Genomic DNA, 24,476 nt, shown 5'->3' on the forward strand with positions numbered 1-24,476 from the left:
CACCTTGCTGTTTAGGTGAACAGATCACACAGGAAAGAGCTTCACAGAAATTCTGGGCAACTTTGGAAAGTTTTGTTCAATTTTGCTTCTGACAGTTTACCATGGAGAAGGTTGTTTAGGGCCAGTCACCTTTAAATAAAAAGCCAGTTTCCATGAAAATGTGATGTCATACTGTCATTGGAGAGAGATGTAAGTTCTAATAGCCATCTCATGTGCCATTTCCATCACACTGTCCCAGCATCAGCTGGGCTAGTTGAGGGCAAACCTGGAAATGCCTTGTTGAAAACCACTCATGTCCTTCCCTTTGCAGTGTTGGGGTGAGAAACAACGTGCTCAGAGCTCTGTGCTGGTCACTGCCACGTGCTTGCTTTCCCCAGGCAGAGCAGCACATGCTGTGGAAAATAGAAGTACTGTCACTGCTGCAGCAGTACTCTTATTTTGTGCTGGTTTTGGCTCTAAATTGCTCTGTGTCTTGCAAGGATCTGAACAATTGTAGAAACCCCTTTCTTTGTCCTTTTTGTCATGGAAGAGAGCTCTCCAGAATCTCTTCTGAGCCCCATTATTGCTGATAGAGATTGTTTGCTTGATTGGGTTTGTCATACAGCATCCTTGGCAAGGGAACCAAATGTTGATTTGACATCTTATTATGCAGTTTTTTCTTTGTTTTACTTGAATAAATGTTCATATGAGCTGTTTTAATGCATGTATAAACACAAATATGCAGCTCTTTACAGCTGCTTGGAATACAGGAGAAGGAACTTGGATTGAAATAGGAAAGAGTAAAGTGTGAGTTTCTGAGGAATGCCTTCATTCCTGGAATACTTCTGTTCTTAAACCTCACTTCAGGATCTGAAATAATGCGGTACATGACCACATAAACTATTTTCTGTGCTGAGAAACCTGCACAGGCAAGCAGGTGGGGAAAAACCCACGGAACAAACAAAAAACAAGAATAACAAACCAAAGAAAAAAAACCACGGAGGAGACTAAGTGGAGAGGAGGTTTGGAAGTTAGCTCTGAAACAAACCAGAAATTAGTGCTGCTGTGCCACAGTCAAACATGTGGCTCATGCTGTGCTTTTGGGGGTTCCCATTCCTGATACACTGTGTTTTGTTCTAAAGTGCATAGGGGCTAGCATAAAACTTGTCTTGCATAATTACTGGTGTGCTTTTATTACAGGATTTCTGCAAGCAAGAATTCCCTTTTATAAACAGCTTGTGATACTTTTTATGTCTATCGTGTTACAAATGGAAGGTTTCAACAATTGTAAGCTTGAGATGGATGAGTAGTAGAAAACTGAAGGTACCCACAAAGGCTAACTTTCTTCTATAAGCTACCTAGTCAAAATTAGTGTGTGTTTGGTTTATTAGTAATAGCTGCTAAGCATATTTTAGTGAATCACAGGAGGAGTGCTTGTGTGTTGTAGCGTCATGTTTTTAGTAGATTAATTTTTATTAATCTTTGTGCAAACCACAGCCAAAGCAGAGCTTTAGTGGAGAAAGTGGTTGCAATTATGTGGTCACAGCTCTATCCCATTTGGAGTCTTCCCTTCAATTTGCAAATCTGTCCTTGAGCTAAGGCAAAAATATGTAATTCAAATGCACCTGATACCTTCCCTCCTCTAAGCCCCCAAAACTTATCCACAACATGCAGTATTCAATTATCCACAATATAGTAATCAAAATGTTTTTTAATGAAATGGGTTGTCATGTTTCAGCATTGGAGGCAACTAAGTATAGGCATGAACTTTCTTAAAGGACATGTGGTTTTTACAGGAGCTATCTTGCTCACTAGAAGGAAATCTTACATGGACTGTTAACATGACTTTAAGTGAGTCTTTCCTCTCATCTTCCATATAAATGGGCTCTCTGTATTTTTTTGCTTTAAAAGAGACCTTACATTCGGAAACAAAGCAGACTGAAAGAAAGCAACTCTAATTCCTACTACAAATCTATGATGAAAACTCAGGACTTTGTTTTACCATACTCCACCTTTCAATTTGGTGTTTTCCTGTGCCTTTAGCCTGACTACAGAGCTGAGTTGTGCTGAGGAAACTAAGGAATGGCTATAGATTATATTTGAATTCTTCACGGATGTGGCACTACTCAGATCTGTGAAGGTTGATACCAGATGTCTACTGGAAAACCAAAATGCCCAATGTTAGCCTATGGGGTTTTCCAAGCCACTATTAAAGGCTGCAGTTGAAGGTATTTGTTAACTTTATCTGAGATTGATTATTTGATATACTTATATCCCAAGGCCAGTTGGATGGGGTTTTGAGCAACTTGGTCTGGTGGAAGGTGTCCCTGCCCATGACTGGGGGGTTTGGAACAAGATGATCTTTAAGGTCCCTTCCAGCCCAAATCATTCTGTGTTGATTCTATTACTCTATTTCTGACTGTTGGAAAATTAAAAAATGGCTGCTTGCCTGATGATGGCCTTGCCTCCTGGTACTTGGTGCTGTTCTCAATATTGAAGGTGATAACCTGCTGTGAAGCACAAGTTAGCTCCTCACACTAGTGTGTTCTGGCACTTGAACAGATCTCATCTTGAGTCAGGGATGAGGGAGTACCCAAATACTTTGATGTTAGCACCTGAAACTTCTTTTTTTGTCTAAAACTTGATTCCATCATGGGACTGATTCCCCATTCTTTAGGTGTCGACTTATATCTAAAATAGAGGCTTCCTGTTGCATAAAACCAAGGAGGCTTGCCTGCATGCAGGCATTTGGGAGTACTAAGTGAATTACCTAAAAGTGTGAAGATAAAGTGGATGCTTTTAAAGCATTTTAAATACTTGTGTGGATGCTTTCCATTTAGACATAAAATGTCTTTAGTTCCCATAGCTTAATCCCCCTTCAAAGATGATTAAGCTGAAGGTAACATAAAGCAGATTAAACTCCTGTGTGGACATTAACACGCATTAATTCATCTTCCCTTCCTTGAACATCCTTCTACACCATGCCCTTCAGGAAGTTTTTAGCAAGTGATGGAGCTCTTCAAGCTTTACATACATACATATACGTATTTATAACTGATTTGAGTATCTGGAATTCAGTATTTTGAAATAATCACTGTAGTCTATTGAAAAGGATAATAGATTCTCCTAAGAAATAACTGTCCTTTGAAAGCATCAACAGCAGAAAATAATTGGCTAATGACGAATATTCATACACACAGGCTTAGAACATAATGGACCAAACTATTTGTGAATATTTATTGGCAAGCTAGCATATCAAAGTTGTATTGATGTTTTCCTATAATATAATCACAGAATATGATCACAGAGAGGTTGAGATTGGAAGACACATGTGGAGGTCATCTACTCCATCCCCCTGTTCTAGCAGAACCACTTGTAACCAAGGACCAGGCCCAAATGGCAATGTTCCTACTGTTAGTTCTTCGCAATTTGTCTTTTATGGGATGTATTTCTGAACCCAGGGACTGTGGATGGATCCATGTGCACCCCAGGAGGTTGACAGATAGTTGGGTAACATGGCAGGATCTGTGCCATCATAGCCAGAAAAACAAGAAAGATAAAATATTTCCAAATAAGTTGTTTCCCATAAAAAGTATGGGTTTGGGGTGTGTTGTGTAATTGGGGTAGCAGTATGTGGGCTTTGGTAGCAGCTGTAATGCTAATCAAGTTTAAAATAGAGTGTTTCTCATGTACGTGGGCTTTTGTAGGATCTCAGCTGAACCTGGGAGGGACCTTAGCAGGCCTCTGGTCCAACCTCCTTCTCACAGCAGGGTTAGCACTGAGGCCAGACTGGGCTACTTGAGGCTTCTTCCAGTCAAGGATTAAAAAACTGAGGAAGGAGACTTCACAGCCTCTCTGGGCAGCCTGTGCCACTACCTGACTGTCCTCGAGGGGAAAAAGCTTCTCTTCACCAAGCTGATTCTCTTGTGTTTCAGCTTAGGACTATTGTCCCTTGTCTACTGGCCCTGCACTGTCAAGAGCCCAGCTCTGTTTCCTCCAAGATCTTCCCACAGGCAGTGGGGGCTGCTGTTAGATCCCCTGTCTCTGCTTCAGGTGGAACAAGCCCATCTCTCCCAGCCTCTCCTCACAGGTTTCTGCTCCAGCCCTACCATCTCCACTGAAATACATCCAGTTTGTCGAAGTCTGTCTTCTGTTGCTGAGGCTCAAAACTAGTTGCAGTAGCTAAATAAAGGCTTTCTTGGCTTACTGTCAGTTCTATACTTTGAGAAATTGTGCAGCATCAGTGCTGTGTAACAGCTGATCTTGGGAAGAACTGGCAATCCTCAGGAAAGGTCCTTAAGCACCTTTTCTTTTGAAAGGGAGGAAGCTTTGATTGCGTTAATTTTCATTCTTGGGGACCTGACATGAATGCTCTCAGCATGTCAAGTTTGTCAGGATAACTAACCACTCTTCTTGGAGCAGATGGTTGCTGAGGCAAAACTAAGCTGGGGTGTAGTGTCTTCTTGGATTCTCAGCATCCATCGTATCAGGGTGAGCTGTACTGCCTGCTCATGTAGTCCTGTTTCCCCAAAGCATCGGTAGGAACTATACAGTCTTCTATGTTAAGAGGGCAAAGAGTTTTCTATAAGTACTCTTTTGAAACCTCTGGAGTTTACTTATTCTGTGCTTGTAGTTGTGGTGCTTTCTGTGTGGGTTGTTTCGTTGGCTGATACTGAAAAGCGCCATTTAACATTTACTGGCATAAATGTTTGTAGTGTGTTTGCTGCTTTTGCTCTAAAGGTGCCCTTAGGCAATGGGAGTTTGGGGTGAGGAAGTCTTTTCTGTTTGGGTGGTTAACAGGTTGAAATAAACTCTGCTCCAGACTCTTATTTTCAGTCTTCCTCTTTTGCCAGGATGTTTGTCCAGGTATGCCTGTACTTCTACTGCAAATGCTTGTGGCGCTGCCTGAAATTTGTGGTCAGGAAACTAACAGGTCAATGTGAATTGCAAAGGATCTGTTACAATACCAAACCTGGAGCTGCCAGAACTATGAAAATAGGTAACTGCAAAATATTTAGTTCTGCACACCTTTGTAACTTTCTGCGTGTGCTAAAAATAGCATGCCATTGTTATCAGAAGTAAGTTGTTAAATTGATCCAATGTCAAAATGCTCGTCTGACATGATGCTTTCAAATACTGTTCCCTTACAGAGGCATCCCTGAAAGGTTCAAAAAGCAAGGTGAGTGAAAGATCTTGTTATTCACCTTTTCTATTGTGTCCTGTGCTGTTGGTTTGTTCAGTCTGCTCTTTGCTCACCCCAAAAAATCACTTTAAGATTTGATATGATTTTACGTTAAAACCATTTTCCACTGAAGAGGGTCTTGTGTCTGCAATAGCAGTTGATCTTGCAAAGTCAGGTAGAGTGTCCTGTGTTCCAGGGACAGGCCCACCGTGGCAAGGATGGAATCAAGGGAAAAATTTGCCGTGGTGGAGATGATGAGAGTGAAGTGTTGTAATCTATGGTTCTTGGCTTGATTCCTCATCCTGTCTTAGAATATCTGTAATCTGCAGTCAGTCACTTGCAAACTTAGAAGAAAAAAGTAAGTTTTTGTCTGGAAAGGAACTTTCCCAACTTTGTTCCCTCCTTTCCTTTTAAATGCATTAATGAGGACAAGCCTCTCTCACTTCATCCTTTTACTGTACTAGTGGTTATGCTAATCTAAATTCTTCTCTAAGGCATTTGTGTATATGTTAAGTAGCATCTTTCAGCCTTTAAATTCTGTCACAAGAGTCAGTGATGTTGAAAAGCTTACCTCAGCATTAGCAAAAATGATGTCATGGAGTTCTTAGTTCAGCATAGTACTTCCAAATGTATTTCTAGCACAAACAGAAAGGCAGAATCTTATTTAAAAGCTTGCATTTAAGCAAGTCTGTAGTTCTGAGACAAAGCACAAGAAAGTTGAACCTCTTAAATTTTCAGATGGCATGTTGGTTTTTGAATACTGAACTTCCAGGGGCATTTCTACAAATAGCAATTATGTGTGAAAGAAAGGAAAGAATGTTTTGCTGTGTTACTGCAACATGTGGAGAGAGGGAATGTCAAATGAAGGCTAGAAATTCCAGTGTAATTAGGGGGATGGTCTGAAGCTGCTTCTTGATCTGCACTGAGGCCTTTGATCATCTTCACTGACAGCTACCACAGAAATGCAATAAACTGACTACAAGGGCCAAGAGACTCAAGTTCTTATGGGGCAAGTGCTCTGAAATGAGTCAGTAGGGTTGAATAGTTTGGAAAGATAAGCACATGTGTTGAGTTGGGTCTTCTGGGCTCTTAATGTAGAAGCTTTCGGGTATCAAATTTAGCATTGTTAACTTCTGTTGAGTAATAGCTTCTAAAGGAATTAATGTGTGTTTAAAACCTCTTTTTAGCGGCTGCAAACATCAGTAAATGTTCACCCTGATGCTATTGAAAAAACAATAGATGACATCATGGAGCTGAAAAGGATTAATCCAGATATAAATCCACAGTAAGTTCATAGTTTCCTTACAGAGCAAGTGGGAATTACTGATTTCCTCAGTGCCTAGGTCCATGGAGAACTGGTTCTCCATAGTTTTTGTGGCACACAGTTTGAAGACGAATCCTGTCTCTCAGCATAAAATTCTCATTTTAGCTTTGCCGTAAAAAAACAAATGTAAGAATGAATGATTTTTTAATGGTGACTTGTCCCAAGTTTTTTATCTAGCTGGTTCTGTCTTAGTATATTGTCAATGCATGGATTTATGGGGGTCATTTCCCCTGGGATAAAATACCACCAAACCAGGGATCCTGGCAGGGACAGTGATGGCTTCTTAGAAAGGCTGTATGTGGCCTTTTGAGTAGGGAAGAAAACATCCTGGTTTAGCTGATATAAACATGTACTGGTTTGCATTTTAAAACTGCCTTTAATTATCCAAACAGAAGTTTTAATGATATAACATCACTTTTTTACTATATTTATTTATATTTATTATTGTAAGAAGATATTTATTACTGTAAGAAGAGATTGACAATCAACCATTAAATTTACAAGTGTGTATTTCAAGAGTAGATGATAACACTTTTGTGGTTGCTTTACCTCTCATTTCCTAGCTTAAGGCACAAGATGTCTAGGTCAGGAGTCACTAGGAGGTAAGTTGAGACCTGTATTAGCCAGGTGATCAGTCTGAGGTTCACTCCTCTTCCCAAGCTTGAAGTTGACATACATAATTGAAAATGGGCATCCATAAATTGATAGCTACTTTTCTTTAAGTGGTCATCAGCATCAACAGATAATGTGGTCCCAAGGTCTGGCTGAGAGACAACTGTTGTGATGGTGACCACACTACCAAGAATTCTAAAAATGGTGACCCAGCAATTAAAGAAGGGAAGAAAATAACAGAAACAAAATGAAGAGAACCCCTCATTCTCATAGGTGAGAAGCCCTTTGAATTTTTTCTGGAAGTGAGCACAGAGCTTTTCCAGGGGTGTCTCTTGGCCCTGCCCACATGCTGTTCAAAGGGAGGGATGAAAGACCAGCTGCTTCAAGTGGATGTGAGGCCTTTCTGAGAGGCTGCCATCTGAGGAGGGTGTCACAGCACTGGTACTCTTGTGTTACACAGGATGCTGATAGCTGAAATACAGAAAAAAAACCAGCAATAGCAAAATTAGTAAAGGTGACATATGAGGAAAAACTGCAGGATGTAAATGTGCACAGCTCAGAGCCTGTCCTGTGGACATCAGTACTTGGAATGTTTAGCAGTCAGGATGATCCAAATTCTAGCTTCTCAGTGTTGGACCCTTGGGAAAATGGATGGAATGATTTCAGGAGAAAACAAGAAATTATTATTTTGTATAACACCAGAGATTGCCCTCTGATTCTCTTCATGGCATGCCTTTGGCCTCTGAAGAAATGTTGACCTTCAGAAGAGAGAGAGAACAGAGGTGCAAATGACTTCTCCTTGCTTCAGGACCCTGAACTTTAGGTCATATTTTGAGTGATCTTGTCCTTCCAGTACATGAAGGCAGCCTACAAGACATCTGGAGAGGGAGTTTTACAAGAGCCTGTAGTGACAGGAGGAGAGGGAATTGATTAAAATTGAAAGAGTAGGTTTAGATTAGATGTTAGGAAGAAATTCTTTACGGTGAGGATGGTGAGGCACTGAAACAGGTTTCCCAGAGAAGTTGTGGATGCCCCATCCCTAGAAGTGTTCAAGGCCAGGTTAAGTGGGGCTATGAACAACCTGATCTAGTGGAAGGTGTCCCTGCTCATGGCAGTGGAGTTAGGACTAGACTAACTTTAAGGTCCCTTCCAACCCAAACCATTCTGTGACTTGACAATAATATTTTTTTTAAAATACCACACAAAGGGAGAAAAAACCCCCAAACAACTCAAACACAAAATCGCCTGAATTATCTTTTCTGATCCCAGTGGTGTTCATATGCTTAGCACAGGACAAATGCTTCACTATTTTTAGACAAGAACCCTTGCACTCAATATTTTACTGCATTTGAGTCTTTCATCCCCTTTCCCCCTTGCACTCCCTTCAGTCTGGTAAAATATATTTTTAAAACAGTGAGGAATGGGGGCCTGAACTATGCAAGATGATGCCACATACATAGATACACACTCTACCCCTAAATCGGTCCTTATATTAAATTAAACATATTTCTGCTAAACGTTAGACATCTGCACTGAAGTTTTACATGTGAGCCATTTATTTTATACTGAAGTTTTCTGGAGAAATTTGAGCAAAAGCAGGTCAGCTGTTTCTTTAGACATGATTAAGGAAAATCCAATGCCTTGCCTTCTCTTGTACATAAAAAACCTGCATCCAAATCATCTTGTTTAGAAGCTCTGGCCTTGTGTTGGCAGAGACTTGAAATCTCCTGGGGTAAGGACAAGGGAGCAAGTCATACTGTATGTGTTTCTGCAAATCTATGCAGTCATTTTTGTTAATGTGGCATCTTTGCAGAGCTGAACTAGCATCCCAGGGCTGCCTGCATTGGGCTGTTCTTGAAGGCTGTGTGATCTGAAGAGGAGGACGTGGCCCACAGTAATTTTCCTTTATCAATGCCTCTCAGATAAGGGTGTATTTAGCAGTAGGACCAAGTAGGTTGAATAACCTGGTGGTGACATGTGCAGTCTACACTAACTATGGAAGCAGAGATAGAATCACAGAAAGGCTTGGGTTGGTAGGGAACTTAAGGATCATCTAGTTCCCCAGCTGCAGTTTTGGGCTTGCCTTCATCTGGTGGAGCACCTGGAGCTGAGAACAGTGCGGGTGCAAGCCCAGGTACGTTGCTCCTGTGCTGTGAGAGCTGCCACAGCCAGCACAAAGATGACAAGGAGCAGGTGTGGGACATCAGCAGCTCACCCCCATCCTGTGTTTGGCAAGAAGAACAAAGCCTTAATGAAAATGAAAGTTCATTCGACCCCCATCCCCTCACCCAAATAACATTGCATGGAGCTCTTGACTGCCTTTAGATAAAGTGCAAAAATGGTTTACTTTGAATGTATTGTGCACCTTGGATCTTAAAAACATTTTTTTTTTAATATAAAATTGCTCGGCTTTGCCGCAGCCTGTGTTGTGCTGCTCTAAACTCTTCTGAGGCTATAGAGAAGTTAAAAACATTATGGCTGTAATTTAGTGATACTCTGCAGCAAATCACAGTCTGTCAGGCTTTTCAGCTTTCTCTGAAAAGCAGACTTTCTGTAAAATTGGAGGCTATAGCTAGTGAAGCATGTTAAAAAACCCAAAAAACAAAAAAAAACCCACACCAAAAAAACCAAACAGAAAAGGAGGATGGAAAATGCTGTGCAGCTTTTTCTGTCTGAAAGGGTTATAGCCTCAAATGGGATAAAATTGCAGCGTGAGAAATGGATTAATGCTCACATCTCTGATTCTGTAGATTAACCATGGAATCATTTAGGTTAGAAAAGGTTTAAAATCCTCAAGTCCAACAGTTAACACAGCACTGCCAAATCCATCACTAATCCATGTCCCTAAGTGCCACATCTACACACCTTTTAAATACCTCCAGGGATGGTGACTACTACTTTCCTGGGCAGCCTGTTTCAGGGCTTGACAAACCTTTTAGTGAAGAAATTCTCCCTAATATCCAATTTAACCTTTTTCTGGGGCAACCTGAGGCAATTTCCTCTTGTACTGTCATTTGTTACTTACGAGGAGACACTGACCCCCACCAGGCTACAGCCTCCTTTCAGGCAGTTTTAGAGAGCAGTAAGGTCTCCCCTGATCCTCCTTTTCTCCAGGCTAAACACCCCCAGCTCCCTCAGCTGCTCCTCACAGGACTTGTGCTCCAGACCCTTCCCCAGCTCCGGTGCCCTTCTCTGGACACGCTCCAGCCCCTCAATGTCTTTCTTGTCGTGGGGGGTCCAAGAGCTCTGACTTGTTGAATCTCATACAATTGGCCCTGGCCCTTTGATCCAGCCTGTCCAGATCCCTCTGCAGACTCTTCCTGCCCTCCAGCAGATCAACACTCTTGCCCCACTTGGTATCAGCTGCAAACTGACTGAGGATGCACTTGGTCCTCTCATCCAGATCATCGATAAAGATATTAAACAGAACTGGTCCCAAAATGATCCTTGGGGAACACCACTTATGACCAGCCCCCAGCTGGATGTAACTCCATTCCCCACCACTCTCTGGGCTTGGTCATTCAGCCAGTGTTTTACCCAGTGAACAGTGCACCCACCCAAGCCACGAGCAGCCAGCTTCTCCAGGAGAGGAAAACAGTGTCAAAGGCCTTAGTAAAGTTCAGGTAGACGACATCCACATCCTTTCCCTCATCCCCTAGGCAGGTCACTTTGCCATAGAAGGAGATCAATTTAGACAAGCAGGACCTGCCTCAAAAGACAAGCAGTGAAAATTCTTCTGTTCAGAAAATTTAAGAGTATTACCGAATAAACAAAATGTTTCAGTGTATCAAACACGACAGATGAGGAACCTGTGCAACTTAGTATCAGTGCAGCCTGTGTTCCACAGAGGAATAAGGGTGCACGCTTAGCTTGCCCTCCAAATTCATACTAGGGTGTTCAAATAATTTTAGACACTATTAAATATTAAAGGACTTATTCCCACGTATAAGCATATATTTCTATGAGCATGGGAGTTGCACACTGCATGACTTGCATTTTGTATTATAAAATCTTAATGTAAATCTGTTGTTTGGTGCAGGGTCTTCTGGTGGGTTTTTTTTAAGTTTGGGTTGGGGTTTTTTGAGGGTAGTTATTTCATGTGTGTTGGGTTTGGTTTTTTTGATGATGCATCAGGAAATGTAAAAAGGAAACACAAAAATCTGCATTATAATGAAAAAAGAACCATTATGATGCTTCTTAACATAGACAAAAGCCAAATCTGCCTGGAGGCAGATTTGAAACTATATTACTTCGGGGTTTTAGCTTCTTTATGCTAGCTTTTGTGGCACAGAAGCAAAATGATTATTTTTGCTTTTTGCTGAGTTTTCTCTCCCCCCTCAGCCCTTTTCAAGTTCACATCTCTGATCCCAGAGAATTGTTTGAGAAGCTGTCTTTGGAGTGAGGAGAAAGATTCAGTAATGTGCTGTTATAGGCATTCAAAGCTGCTGTGTATAATTATTATGGGATTTCAGTGTGAAAAATCGCTGTTCACGGTTTTAAAAAAATCCCAAGTATTATCATCTAAGGAAGGCATTAAATGAGACTATGCCTTTCACAATGCCTTGTTTAATGTAATATTGATCTCTTGGAAATTTTCCCGTTGCAATTGAAGTGTTAGGCTATCAATTCATGGAGGTAACACTGGTCATGTGTATTAACTGTGTGTGTACATGGTAGCACTGTTTCATGGCCATACATGATTGAGTTGGAGAATGTTGCTCCTCCCACCCTCAGGTTGGGAGTATCTCTTCAGGCATGCCTGCTGCAGATTGTGGGGTACAGAAACCTTATTGCAGAGGTTGAGAAGCTGCGCCGAGAGCCTTACGATTCAGAGAATCCGCAACACGAGGAAATGCTCCTGAAGGTAGGCACTGAAGAGGTACTTAGAGGGCATCCTGTATTCATGTCAGCTCCCAAGCCTGGTTCATAAACCTATTTGAAACATCCAGAGCTATTGTCACCTTCCTTTATCGTGTACCTGTTTGAAGATAAGACTACACAGCATTATAATCTGGTCTGGGTGTAACACCTGCCAAGCAAGCAGCTCACTCCCCAGCTGATAAATGAATTTCCCTTGGTTGGACTATGTCTAGGCACTGGATATGCAGCTCTTAGAGCACTTTTCTGCAGTGAGCTCTGGAAAAATAGCTTTATGTCCTACTTCAGTACACCTTTCTCCAACACAAGAAGGATATTTTTCTCTATTAATCAAATTACAAATTAATTTTTTTGATTTCTTGTATTTTTGAGGGCAGTGTCTACCAGTGGCAAACATCTGTTTTTATTATGTGGAATGGAAGAGTGGGAGTTGATGACTTACACATTTATAGTTGCCAAATATATTTTCGAATGAAAACAAAATGAAACGATTCTTTAGATAAGACATGCAGAGCTATGCAATCCTTACCAAATGGGTTTTACTTCCTTCGTGCTTTCAGGAAAGCCTTGCACTGGAACAGATAATAAAAGCTTTTTTTTTTCTTGAAGCCATAAGCAGAGGAAGAGCTAGAGAGTTCTTATACTAGAAGGAAACTGAGGAAAGACTAAAGGGTCTGGAAAACCGTCTAATAGCAAGCCCTGGTCCTGATCCCGGTTTTAACCACCGCTATTGCAAGATGCTTCAGAGGAATGCCAAGAAACATAGAATAAGTGATAGTGAGCTTATTAGCTACAAGCAAAAGGCCTTCTTAGAGAATTTTCAGAGTTCTTATAAAAACATACTACCTGTTTGGTTGTGAGGATTTTTCTTTTTCAATTATTTAAAACAAAAATATTGAAAACTTTAACAATACCACATGATGATGAAGATATCTTCCATGCTCTAGCTTGCAGTGCAAGGCTTTGCACAAGTTACAGTGAGAATTTCTGGAAATTTTACCACAGTTACTTGGTCTTCCAAAAATCCCAGTAGGCACATTATACAAGCACTGTCAAATGCAAGTAACTGCTTCTATAAATGCCTCAAATGGTCAGGGTTCCCTCTGGTGTCTGGAAAGCTGCCTTTAAGGTTTGCCCACTGCTGGGACGTGGGAGTGTCACCAAGGAGTGGTCAAAATCCGGAGCTGCCCTGGAGTGTGCTAACCATCAGGTAGACTTGGGCAGATGGGCAGGCTCCTCCTGTTCACGTCCTGCCCCTGTGCAGCCAAATGCACAAATTTATGGAAATAGAGTGAGTTTTAATAAAGGGACACACAGATTTACCCACTGAGGAAGCCTGTGTCTTGGAGATGAGAGATCCAGGTGCCAGCCTACAGTGTAGGTCCCTGAAAATAGCAGGCACCTCACTGCAGATTAAAGAGGGTCTTTGGCTCCAGCAAAGCATTCCTAAATACCTTGGGAATCTACATTGCCCAGGGAGCAAGTGGGGTCTGAGGGTGGGATCGTAGGTGAGGAGGACCGAGGAGCTGACTGTAGTCTCTCCCAGCCACCCAGCCTGTGAGGGCAAGGTCCTGAGAATCATGTCATCAGTGATGTATAGTCATGTAAGTGCTTTAAAATCATAGTGGCATGAGCATAAAAACAGAATAGAAACTGAGCTTTTGTCTGAGGAGAGATTAAACAGTGCAGCTTATGCAACATTATGCAAACTCATACTTTTGAAAAAAGTATCAGTTTCACCTACGTATTAGCACTTGTTTACAGCAGGTGTTCCGCTTTAGCAAATGTCAAATGGAAATATGTCCAAGGGTTTAATTCATTTTCCAATCCTCACTGTGGCTGGTTGGTTTTCATTCTTTCTAGATACTCTGCTAAGTGATCTCTGCAATGGGTAATTCAGGTTCCTAATGGCTATCATTTATTCATGTTTACCAGGAGAGCACTTCATGAATGAGAGAAAGATTAACTTAATGTGATTGGACTAATGATTAATACTGTGTTTACTGTTGATGGATGAACATTGGTTTAAACAATGATGCTTTATGCAGTCATTACAAAGTGAAATCATTAAAGTTTTAACCTTCCTAGGGCACTTAATTTAAATGCTGTTAGAATTGCTAAAATTAAAACAATTTCTGTTTTTATTTGGGAAACGCACATACAGCTCTTTCCCTTGGGTGGGCTTTGTGTGCTTTTCTTGAGGCCGTACTAACCAACTCATGGTTGGTGATTAATACACTTTCTTAGTTCTAAATTCTGATTTCTTAATACACTTCAGAAAGGGTGAGTTTGTGATATGGCAGTTGAGGTGTGCATAAAGGTATGTATTTGTCATATGTCGATTTAGGCTGCTTTCAGGTGCATAGCAACATGGTACTTAGGCACTAAAGTTGCTGGACCAGTGCAGTTAAATGGATTTATTCCAGCTGATGATGTGGCTTGTTAAATCACTTTGGACATTTCTTTATGTGAGATCAGTGAATGATTCTTCCCTTAGTTAAATATGGTGGTGCACATGCTATCCTTGTATGGATTTTTTTTTTTTTATGTTCTCCGATTTGCGCTTCAACACTGTGGTAGCCAAGTCAGCTCTCTTGTTTTATAACCTTTCCAGAGACTTGCAAAAGGTGCCTGAGAAAAGATTGCTGCAGAGCCTCAGGGACTCAAAGCTGCTCTGCTGCTCTGTCAGTGATTTACAACCAAATTCCAGGCCATTCTTGTCTCTGTGCTTGTGGAGGCAGACACCACTTCGATGCACAAAGCATGAGCAAAACAAGTCTTTGTGTGAGATGTTAGAGCAGATGATAGGGCCAGAAGGGCCTTGTAGGGCTGAAATGTCTGCAGTACTTCAGAGTGGCTTGGGATTCTTCCCCCCACACCCCACCATACAGAGGAACTTCATTTGATTTTGTGTTTGGGTTGCTGGGATAACAATGCAGTGATGTTAAATCAGAACTTAGCTTGGTTTAAAAAGAGGAAAAAAGCCAAGGTGTACTGTGTGGAAGCTTAATTATTTTTTACCTGTAATCTTCCTAGTTGTGGAAATGCTTGAAGCCAAATTCACCACTGAAAGCTCGGATTTCAAAGCAATGGTGCGAAATTGGTTTCCAAGGTGACGATCCTAAAACAGACTTTAGAGGAATGGGTCTCCTCGGCTTATATAATTTGGTGTAAGTATGTTCCTGTGCAGATGGGTTTATGTGTGTCTGAAGTCATGAAAAGCAGCATTACTTGCAGAGTTTAGCAAATCTGTGGGAATAACTTATAAAAGTGCTAGGGACTTCATATTAAGAAAATGAAAGAATTTATTTGCTAGCCTAATTTTTGGAGGGTTTCTCTTCTCAAAGTGGTCTTCTTTCTTTCAGTATTCATAATTCAACCCCATAATACCACTTGCTAAGCTCCTTTTTTAATTTCTCTGTGACACAGTAAATTAGCACTCTCTTCCTACGAGAAGGAAACTGTAAAGTGTATTTTCACCAGTACCTAGATCTCCTTAAACAAAATACCCTGGAAGTATGTAGGTGGGAGGGTTATGTTACTGCTCAGCTGCTTTCTTTGGGAATTTCATGCTGAATTCATAAGCAAAACACTTGATATGCAGTCACTGATGGCCCACTTAGGCAGTTTGAATACTGCTTCAATTTCCGTCGATACTCAAAATTAAGCAGTGAGTTTACATCACTTTTTCTTTCCAACTAACACACACCAGGTGTTAATGCCGTAGCTGTGCTTTGTAATTTGGGAATTGACTAATGCCTGTTATTTTCTCCAGCCCTTGCATTTGCTGCAGGTAGTTACATAACTTGGAAACATTTGGTAAAATAACTTCTCCTTCTGAGGCGAAAAAGAAGTATTTTCTGCTTTTATAGATTGAAGGATATAAATCATCCTCTGTCCGTATGTTGTTCTCTAGTAAATCTCAGTTGAGGATCTGGACTCTTGACTCTGGCTTTGAACTACCATTTGAAATTAATCCCTAGCATGTATTTAATTTCTTAGTCTTCTGTGATGACTCATCTTGGCTTAATGAATCTGCCAGATCAAGAATCCTGAGCTGCTTTCCCTTGAGCTCAGCACCCAACATGCTCTAGTAATAGGCAACTGATTTTGTGTAGGGTTGGTAGAAAGGAAACTCTGGTAATGCACATTCACTAAACTCATATGGGAGTGTGCTTGTCATTTGTGGTTTCTTTAATCTTTCATTTTGGGGGTCTGAGTGGCAGCTTAATGAGTTTAACATGTCAAATGCTACTCATACTGTGTAACACATGCACTGACCTTTAAAAAGGCGTGTATGGACAACTTAGTATGACTTCAGATGCTTTTTTTGCTGTTGTTGTTTTTTTTTTTAACAATTCTCCCTAAACATATATGTCTGCAGGTATTTTGCTGAATGGGACACTGAGATAGCTCAGCAAGTTCTCACTGACTCTCTTCACCCTAAATACAGGTAATACTTGAGACCAGAAACAATAACTTGAGAGAGCACTCTGCTGGCTCTGTTTGAGGAAGGGGGCTGGGGTATTTTCTCTTTGTTGGGAATATCCTTGGGTATGGCAACATGATGTCTGTTTTAAAGTACTGATCCTGAAAGTTGATCAAGTGCAAGAGGCACACTTGTATTCTGAATCTTGGAAATAGTTAAATTTAGCGTTAAATGTTATCACTTCTCTTTTCAAGTGATTTTTGTATTTTTATTTACCTTTCTTTTAATTTGTTTGTGTTTTTCCATAATAAAGGGAAGTCACTAAGAAGGAACTAAGGTATTTTTTTTCTTTTTTCTAAGTTTTCTGAGACACTACATGTAAATAAAGATCGGACTACAATTTGGTGTGTTACAAAATCTAAGTCTTTGTTGCAACACCAAGAGATCCATATTCTTTTCTTTAAAGTTGACCCAAACATACCTGGGGATGGAACACTGGGTATATATGAGCGTGCTTATATATCAAAAATGAAATCCATCCTGCTTGTTGTAGTGACTGACTTGATAATCATAAGTAGTCTAGGCCAAATATTTGTTAGCAGAGCTGAAAAGCCCCTTTAATTATGGTCACAATACCCTGTCTACCTTGACTAATGATGGTTCCAATCTGGCTACTCCATTGTCCTGACTGTTAAGAGATCAGGTATCTTCAAGTGTCACAAACTGTGTTGTGAGTAATTTGACAGTAAGATACTTACTCCATAATTATTGGGGGGATAGAGGCCTCTTAGCCAGTTAGAAATCAGTTGCCTTAAAAGACATTTTTCTTCTGCCAGTAATGTTAGATATCCATAAAGCTGGTTCACACCTAAATCCTGAAGCTTTTGATCTCCTCAGGGGTTTGGGGGTTTTTTTTGGGTTTTTTTTTGGTTTTGGTTTTGGTTTTGTTGAGTTCCTAATGGTAATTCTGTGACAAAAAGCCCTTGGAATATGTTGGTATTCTTCGTTTGCATGTTTGATTACCAAAGGCAGTCCTGGAGTGCTGTGTGAGCATGTGCAATTTCTATGCCTTGACAGAGCATTCAGTAGAAGATAGATGCTGCAGGTGGTGCCCATGGTGATCTTCCTGATGTGGTTGCTTAGCAGCTGTGCTGTTTTCTGATGGGATCGTGATGAGTGGATTTTCTATCTCAGTTGAACTGTTTCACTTGCCCACATCCTATGTGTGCCACCTTTATTATTGGGTCTTTACCTGGGGTTTTCTAACTGATGTTATACCACAGCCTACAAAGATGGTTCAGATTTTAGAGGAGCAAAGAACAGTGTATTCCTGTATGCTAAGCTATTTAGGAGCTGAAGTTTTGTCCTCATGCATGCCACCTAGTAACCCTCAGGTCACGATGGGTATGAATCTGTTAGCATCTTAAGTACTTAATGGCAACAATTTTTATATACTATATTTACTTGAAGCTCAGGGAATTGTTTTTAGTGTAGTATACACTTGTTGAAGTTCAAGAATAGTCTAAGAACAATGCTTTCACACATAGCTGCCTATAATTTGTGACCTAAAGCTTGCAAACTCAGATTTGCCTTACTAAAGCAAAACTCCCACAGCCATGTCAAGGTTGTAGCACCCTGGTTAGGGTCAGTTCTGTGCCTGCCTTTAGCTGGTTATAAATGCAGGCAATGATTTCTGCTAAACTTGCTTATTTCAGTAGACTCAAATCTGGTTAGCGGGATGTTGGCTGACTGGTTGGATCACACAGCTCTTTTGAATCATTGAAGAGCTGAAATTTAGTTTAAAATCAATCTGTTCCCTAACTAATTTTATTTTAAGGGAGGCGTTTTCTGTGTCCTTGAAAAGCACTGCATTATTGTGCCAAATAATAGGAAACACTGTTCCTTATCTTTGACTGTTGAGTGATTTCTATTTGGCGGGTCATAAAAACTTACTGTCAGAGGAGTATTTTCATGCTTGCTGCCTCAGGTGGATCATGCCTCCAGTGATGAGTATAACATATATCTCTGAAAACACAAAAAAGCTAAAGCCATCTTGGATTAGTTAAACGTAATTTCAACTTTTTGTACAGCTCAAGCTTAACTGAGGTGGATCATCTTTGTGGTCAATTCAGAAAACAACGGGCTTTTGCTGAGAGCATTGACATAGGTGCATTTTGTAATGGTGAGACAAGTCTATTGGCAGTGCTCTAAACCAGTCACCCATTTCAAGTCTGTTTGTATCAATCCATTCAGCCAGAAGCAGTGTTAAATGGGACTAGCCATATAAAAGAAGGGAAAATACCATGTTCAGTCAATGTTATAACATTAGAAAAGTGGAAAGAAAATATTTGTCAGTTAGTAATGCTTGGCAATATCTAGATTTTAATTATTTTTTTTCCTCAGCCAACTTAGCAAAGCTGAATGGGAGAAGAAAAAGTTCGATAAGGCAATTGGGTAAGTTTAAAGATCTTTTTTAATTTGCTACAAATTAAAGCAGGTAACCATGATGCTGTATATTTGAGGAGAAAAAGGTGTTTCCTGGTTACTTTTTAAAGGAAACTTCTGAGAGCGTATGAATATCTGCTGTCTTGACCACACCTTGGTTTTGATGAAAGATTACAGGAGAAACAGTTCAAGCTACATATAGAAAAAAATAACCCCAAAATTTTGTAACAAGGAGAAACTTTGTGTGCTATGTATAGTGCAGTGATTAATATCTGTTAAATTCCTCTTAGAACATGACACGATCAAGTCTCACTTCTTGCTGTCAAAGCCAGGTTCAGAACTGCTTTCAGGAAAGCATAATAGGGAAGAAACAGTAGTGTGGGTTTTTTCTTAAGCAGTGGGTTTGGTATAGCTGCATTATTCATGAGTATGGAACTGGATGTTCCTTCTGAATGTATCTGAAAATCTGTAATACAAGATTTTACTTCCCATATTTAATTTTTCTGTGAAACTTGCCATTAGGCCTCGTTCTGAAGTTAACTTCTGGACTTCTGTTTTTATTTTTTCCCCCTGAAATGCAAAAGAAGGTTGAAGAAAAAGAAAATATTTTGGTTTGCTTGATAGAGGTAGTTGAAAAAATACCGAGGACAGTCTAGAGAAGACAGCTGTCTTTAGCTGAGAACGAATATCCAAGCATGTTTACTTTTATCACTAAATGTCCATGTGAGTCTTTACATGCTTTCTTGGGAAATAATCACTGCTAGAAATGTCAAGTTCTTTATGCACCAGCCTCACAAATTAACTTCCAGTTTCCGAGCTTTGTTGTGCCTAAATATACTTCATTTGTTGGTATCTCTTAGCAGGACAGAGTTTGCTTAATGAGCCTGATTTTCATGTTTCTGTTTCCAGCATGCTCTGATTTAGGTTTTTGCCTGTTTTCTGGCCTTTGTCTCTAGTTCTCTTTTAGGAAGAAATTAGAGGTGGCTTGGCTGGATCTTTTTCACAAGCTTTTTAGCCACATTAATGTCTTTATAGGACAGGTTGTTGAAACCTGATATTCCTAACTATCGGTAATGAGTTCCAGGGGGAACTCCAGCAGTTAAAAATAGCAAATGGGTCACCCTGCAGCTGTGGCCACCGTGTGGAGTCCTTGCCCTGTTTAAGAGGCGAGTGCAGGCGCACAGGGAGGTCTGTGCTTGTTCCTATTTTGTAGGAATTAATCGGTACTGTTCCACTGAAATGGCTGGCACAGTGATGAAATTCCTGTTTTAACTGTGACCATGTATTTCCCAAGGGAAATACTGTACAGAGCATGCAGAATAAATGTTTTCTTTGCTTTCCACCCCACACACACCTTGGAAACTCACAAAGGAGAGAATTAATGCATCTCAGTAACATGCAATCTGCAACATCAGGGTCATCAGTATTTCTTAAAGTGTGCTGAAAGGTGAGCTCTCAACAGAAGTTGCTGCTTTTCCTTACAGCTACTCTTTTGCTATCGTGGGCATTAACATAACAGACCTTGCATACAACCTGCTTGTGAGTGGGGCTCTGAAGACCCATTTCTACAACGTTGCTCCAGAAGCACCAACGCTCACTCACTTCCAGCAGACGTTCTGTAAGTGCTGGGTGTGAGTGTGGGGCAAGGGGTGGAAAGGCGTAACTGGTGCTCTGCTAACACTTGTTGTACTGCCCATAGTTTAAAAAAAGAAATAAAATCTGCTGACACAGCACAGAGACTGTAATGCTAGTCTCCCTCTCCTGTCTTTAGGATGCTTGGATTCAGCTCTTAGCTGTGATGGAGGCCACTACCAAACCAAGGTGTAAAACAAATGAAGAAACACAAACAAAAAAATGCACTAAGTGCCTTAACAAATGACCTTCCTGGTTTTTTAAATAATAACAAGAAAGCAGATGTGCTTTAAGGAGTGTCTGAATATTGCTTCCCCTTTAATCCAACTGGTATATGATACTTGCATCTACATTCAAGTGTTACTCTCCACCCTTCAGCAGAGTTGCAGCTCCCCTGCCAAAATAATGCTTTGACAGCTCTTTCCCCTGTATTTGAGCATCCCTTCTACAGCAGAGGCCTGCTGTTCCTCTTTGCACAGTGGGAGTAACACTTCTAATATTTTCAATGTGTAGGCAAGGAACTGATAATAAGCACCTGCAGCATCTTTCCCTGGTTTTATGCTTCAATTCGTGAATCCATGTGTCAGGATGAGTAGTGACTTCTTGTGTTTATTGTGAGAAGTTCTGCCAGTGTGTGTAATATTCATCCAATTTTGGGGTTGTCCAGAATTGGTTCAGTCTTGTTCCTGCACAGTGTCATGAGGTGTCAGATCTCAGTGACCAGGATTCTCTGTGCAAATCCTAATAGTTAATTCCAGGCTACTTTCTAATTTTATATGTCATCTTTATATGCTGTATTTATCTCTTCTTCCTTTTTATTATTTTGTAGGCTACTTAATGCATGAATTCCACAAATTCTGGATTGATGAGGATCCACTGGACATAATGGAATTCAATCGTGTCAGAGAGAAATTTTACAAGCGAATCTTGAGACAGCTCCAGAACCCAGAGATGGCTCTGTGTCCTCATTTTGCTGCATCAGAAAGTTTAATCAATATGTAGTTACTCAGTTGATTTTATTTGGAAGCACTGTCTCACTCTTGGTTTAGATCACTGTTAGACCATCACTAGCATACTGAAATGACCACGGCAATCGTGTGCATGTTTTTGGCGCAGTGTTCATCTATTTTTGTCACATGATCCCCTTATGCTTCTCTTGTTGGAGATTTTTCATTTTAAATGGGTGCTCATATCGCCTCATTATGCAGTGTTACCTTCTGAATTGATGTCCAGATATCAGAGTTTTTCTATTTTTTTAGACTTTCCTCATAATTCAGCATTGACAATTGAATTGTATTTCTCTAGCAGTGTTTTGTATATGTGGAATAAGTAGCTGGATCTTGTACTGTGAAAGCTTTTTAACTTCTCGGTATGTTTTAAGATAACTACTGGCATTTCAAGCAAAATATATGTTTGGACCTCATCTAGAAGATAATGTAATTTAATCTAATGCAGGCAAACACATTAAAGTCCAATTTTCTCCATGCAGCCATTATATGCTTAATGCAAAATTAATGAGGCTTATGAGATACAAGTTTCAGTGGGAAGAGTTTACGCAGAATTACGATCAAATGCATGAATTCCAAATGGTCTGGTGATGCTAATACAGTGAACTGTGAACACACTCACAACTACCAGATACTGGCAGGGGCCAAAATTATAACATCAGGCTGTTGTTACCAACACCACCGTGCTGAAGCATGGTCCAGATTCCTGCACATTCCTTTAGGTATACAGAGGTTAGTGTTTTGTGTCACACGTCGGAGGGCAACATGATTTGGTCACGTGGTGCTTGGTGAATTCAGGGGAACAAAAATATGTATCTTTTCTTTGAACTGCTGAAAATGTTGCTTTGGTTGTCAATTCAGTTCCTAAGAGCTGGGAGAAATAATTAATTAGAAGGTTTAGAACAAAACTGCTTGTGTTTCCCAGACTACTTATTAAAAAAAAAAAGTAAAATGGCAAACTGCCTTTTTTCTAAAACCATAAATGAATAAAAGTGTTTGACACTAAGATTGTGTAGTATACTGAACAACATCTACCATGGCATTTCATACCCATGGTATTTTTTACCTTCTAAGCAATCAATTTTAGTATTATATGTTTGTGTAAATCACTTGCATATGGAGATTAAATTGAGTAGTGTCCAACTACTTGTGAATTATATGAATAAATTGTACATCATTCTAAACTGAAGCACTGTGGGTTTTATTTTTGAGAGATGCAGTAATACAGAGGAAAAATATTTTGCATAATGGATCGGGTAAAATGGGATGTAACAGCTCTGTGGTGTTCCCAAGTCTGAAGTGTGATCGCAGCTTCTTCAGATAAGGTGCTTTATATCGTTTTAGTTACTGCTTGGGCCATCATTTTGTTAAGAAAAAAGTAAAAAATAAAGAAATTGGAATACTTCAACTTCTTGGGAAACTCCTTGGGTTTAAGCCCTCTCGTTTCTTCGCTAAAATGTAAGCTGGGGGTCAGCACTTCTCTACACAGCTGGAAACTTGCACTCATTGTGGAGTTAATCAGCAAAATTCTATGGTTGTTGCAATAATTAGTCTTCTCCAATGAATTTGGAATTTTGGAATTGGAAATATTAGCGTATTTTGCATGAGAATACAAGGAATAAAAACTATGCATGTTTAACTTAATACCATTGATTTTGGAAAGTGATTTTTTATAGTCATTAGGCCTTAAGGACTTTTTGTGTCACTCTTGAAGCTTCTAAAATAGGTTTCTAGGAACAGTTTCCATTGTTTCAAATTTTAGGCTCTCACTTTCTTTCCTTGCCCCACTCTGACTTAAAAATCTTCTGCAATTTATTAGGTTACACTGGTTTTTTTTTAATACTCTGCAATGGAGTTCATGGAGTTGTGGGGGAGGGAGGGAAGGTGTCTGCTACCTTTTTACTGCTCTGATCCTCTCAGCTATGCCTTGTCTCAAGGTGTCAACTTCAAATAAAATCAGAAAATGTCATCTGGCTCTGTGTCAGATTGTATCACTGTAATCTAACTGGTTTGGGTGATTATTTTTCCTGTCTTGCAGGAAGATGGATTTAATGAAGCTAAGTGTGAAATTCTTTCTCCTGTGGAGCCCTTGCATTCTGGTGCCTCCAAATCTTATCATTCTTCCCCCTTGTACTTCAGCTTTGGCCTGTGACATGCTTGTTCCCAAAATCCATGTCAAACCTGGAGCAGAGAATATCCCTGGAGAGTGCCTAAAACTGGCTGGGCACTGCTGAGGGAGGGTGTCTGTCTGGCACTGCCCTGCTTCCTCCCTTGGAACGACCTCTTACCATGACACAAACCCAAGCTTTTCTTAAAAAAATTAGAATTTACACTATCACTTAGTACAGATCCAAACTGACCTGTGAGCAACTGGATGCTGCTTTCCCTAGGGAGGAGAAAATGAAAGAAATGGGGGGAAAAAGTATAAAAAATTGTTTCAATAAAGAAGAATCAATGTTTATACTCACTGCAGGGTGCAGAGTTTGGTTTCATTAAATATAGAGACAGTTTAGGTTGGATCTTTGGACAGACTTTCCACAGTTTCATGGTTGTTGCATTTCACCACCCAGCTCTCCCACAGGCTCAAGCCTGGCCATGTGCATCTTGGGCAGCAAGTGCTTCCTGCCCAGACTGTAAAGTAAATGGACACCTTCTTTCTTAACAGATAATTTTTCTCAGGTAATTAATTTACATCGACAATGCCACACAGCCCAGGTGTCATTTTAAAAAGGCCCAGCTGTGTTGTAAGTCTAAGCTGCTACTTTATTGTATAAAATTCAAGATAGCATGCTAAAGCTATGCAGAATATGTATTGCTTTGAGTCAGCAGAGGAAACTATCATTGATGAAAGTATAATATTGGAAGGTTGAATGTGTTAAAATGCAGAAATATTTACCTTGATGTGTTTAAAGCCAGGATAAAAAAAAGGGCTATGTACTATTGGAGTTCTTTAATTCTGTATGCATAATTTCATAAGGGTGGCCTATA

The 24,476-nt window shown here is 40.2% G+C and overlaps 1 protein-coding gene across 4 annotated transcripts in view; it reads left to right on the top strand.

Annotated features, from left to right (window-relative positions):
- Positions 1-23,132, top strand: part of ELMOD1 (ELMO domain containing 1) — a 43,569-nt gene extending 20,437 nt beyond the window's left edge. For 2 of the 4 annotated variants that reach the window (XM_039564380.1, XM_039564388.1), the window contains exons 3-12: positions 4,833-4,978; positions 5,130-5,158; positions 6,349-6,446; positions 11,832-11,961; positions 15,012-15,145; positions 16,360-16,428; positions 16,718-16,741; positions 18,808-18,858; positions 20,334-20,467; positions 21,311-23,132. In XM_039564380.1, coding sequence (XP_039420314.1) covers positions 4,833-4,978; positions 5,130-5,158; positions 6,349-6,446; positions 11,832-11,961; positions 15,012-15,145; positions 16,360-16,428; positions 16,718-16,741; positions 18,808-18,858; positions 20,334-20,467; positions 21,311-21,483 — 988 coding nt within the window. In that variant the 3' untranslated portion in view covers positions 21,484-23,132. Of the gene's footprint in view, positions 1-1,179; positions 1,303-4,832; positions 4,979-5,129; positions 5,159-6,348; positions 6,447-11,831; positions 11,962-15,011; positions 15,146-16,359; positions 16,429-16,717; positions 16,742-18,807; positions 18,859-20,333; positions 20,468-21,310 lie in introns of all 4 variants that reach the window. The other 2 variants (XM_039564397.1, XM_039564406.1) reach the window with 2 other exon arrangements.
- Positions 23,133-24,476: the final 1,344 nt, after the last annotated feature.

Source organism: Corvus cornix, chromosome 1 (genome assembly GCF_000738735.6).
Source record: "Corvus cornix cornix isolate S_Up_H32 chromosome 1, ASM73873v5, whole genome shotgun sequence".
Classification (NCBI taxonomy): Eukaryota; Metazoa; Chordata; class Aves; order Passeriformes; family Corvidae; genus Corvus; species Corvus cornix.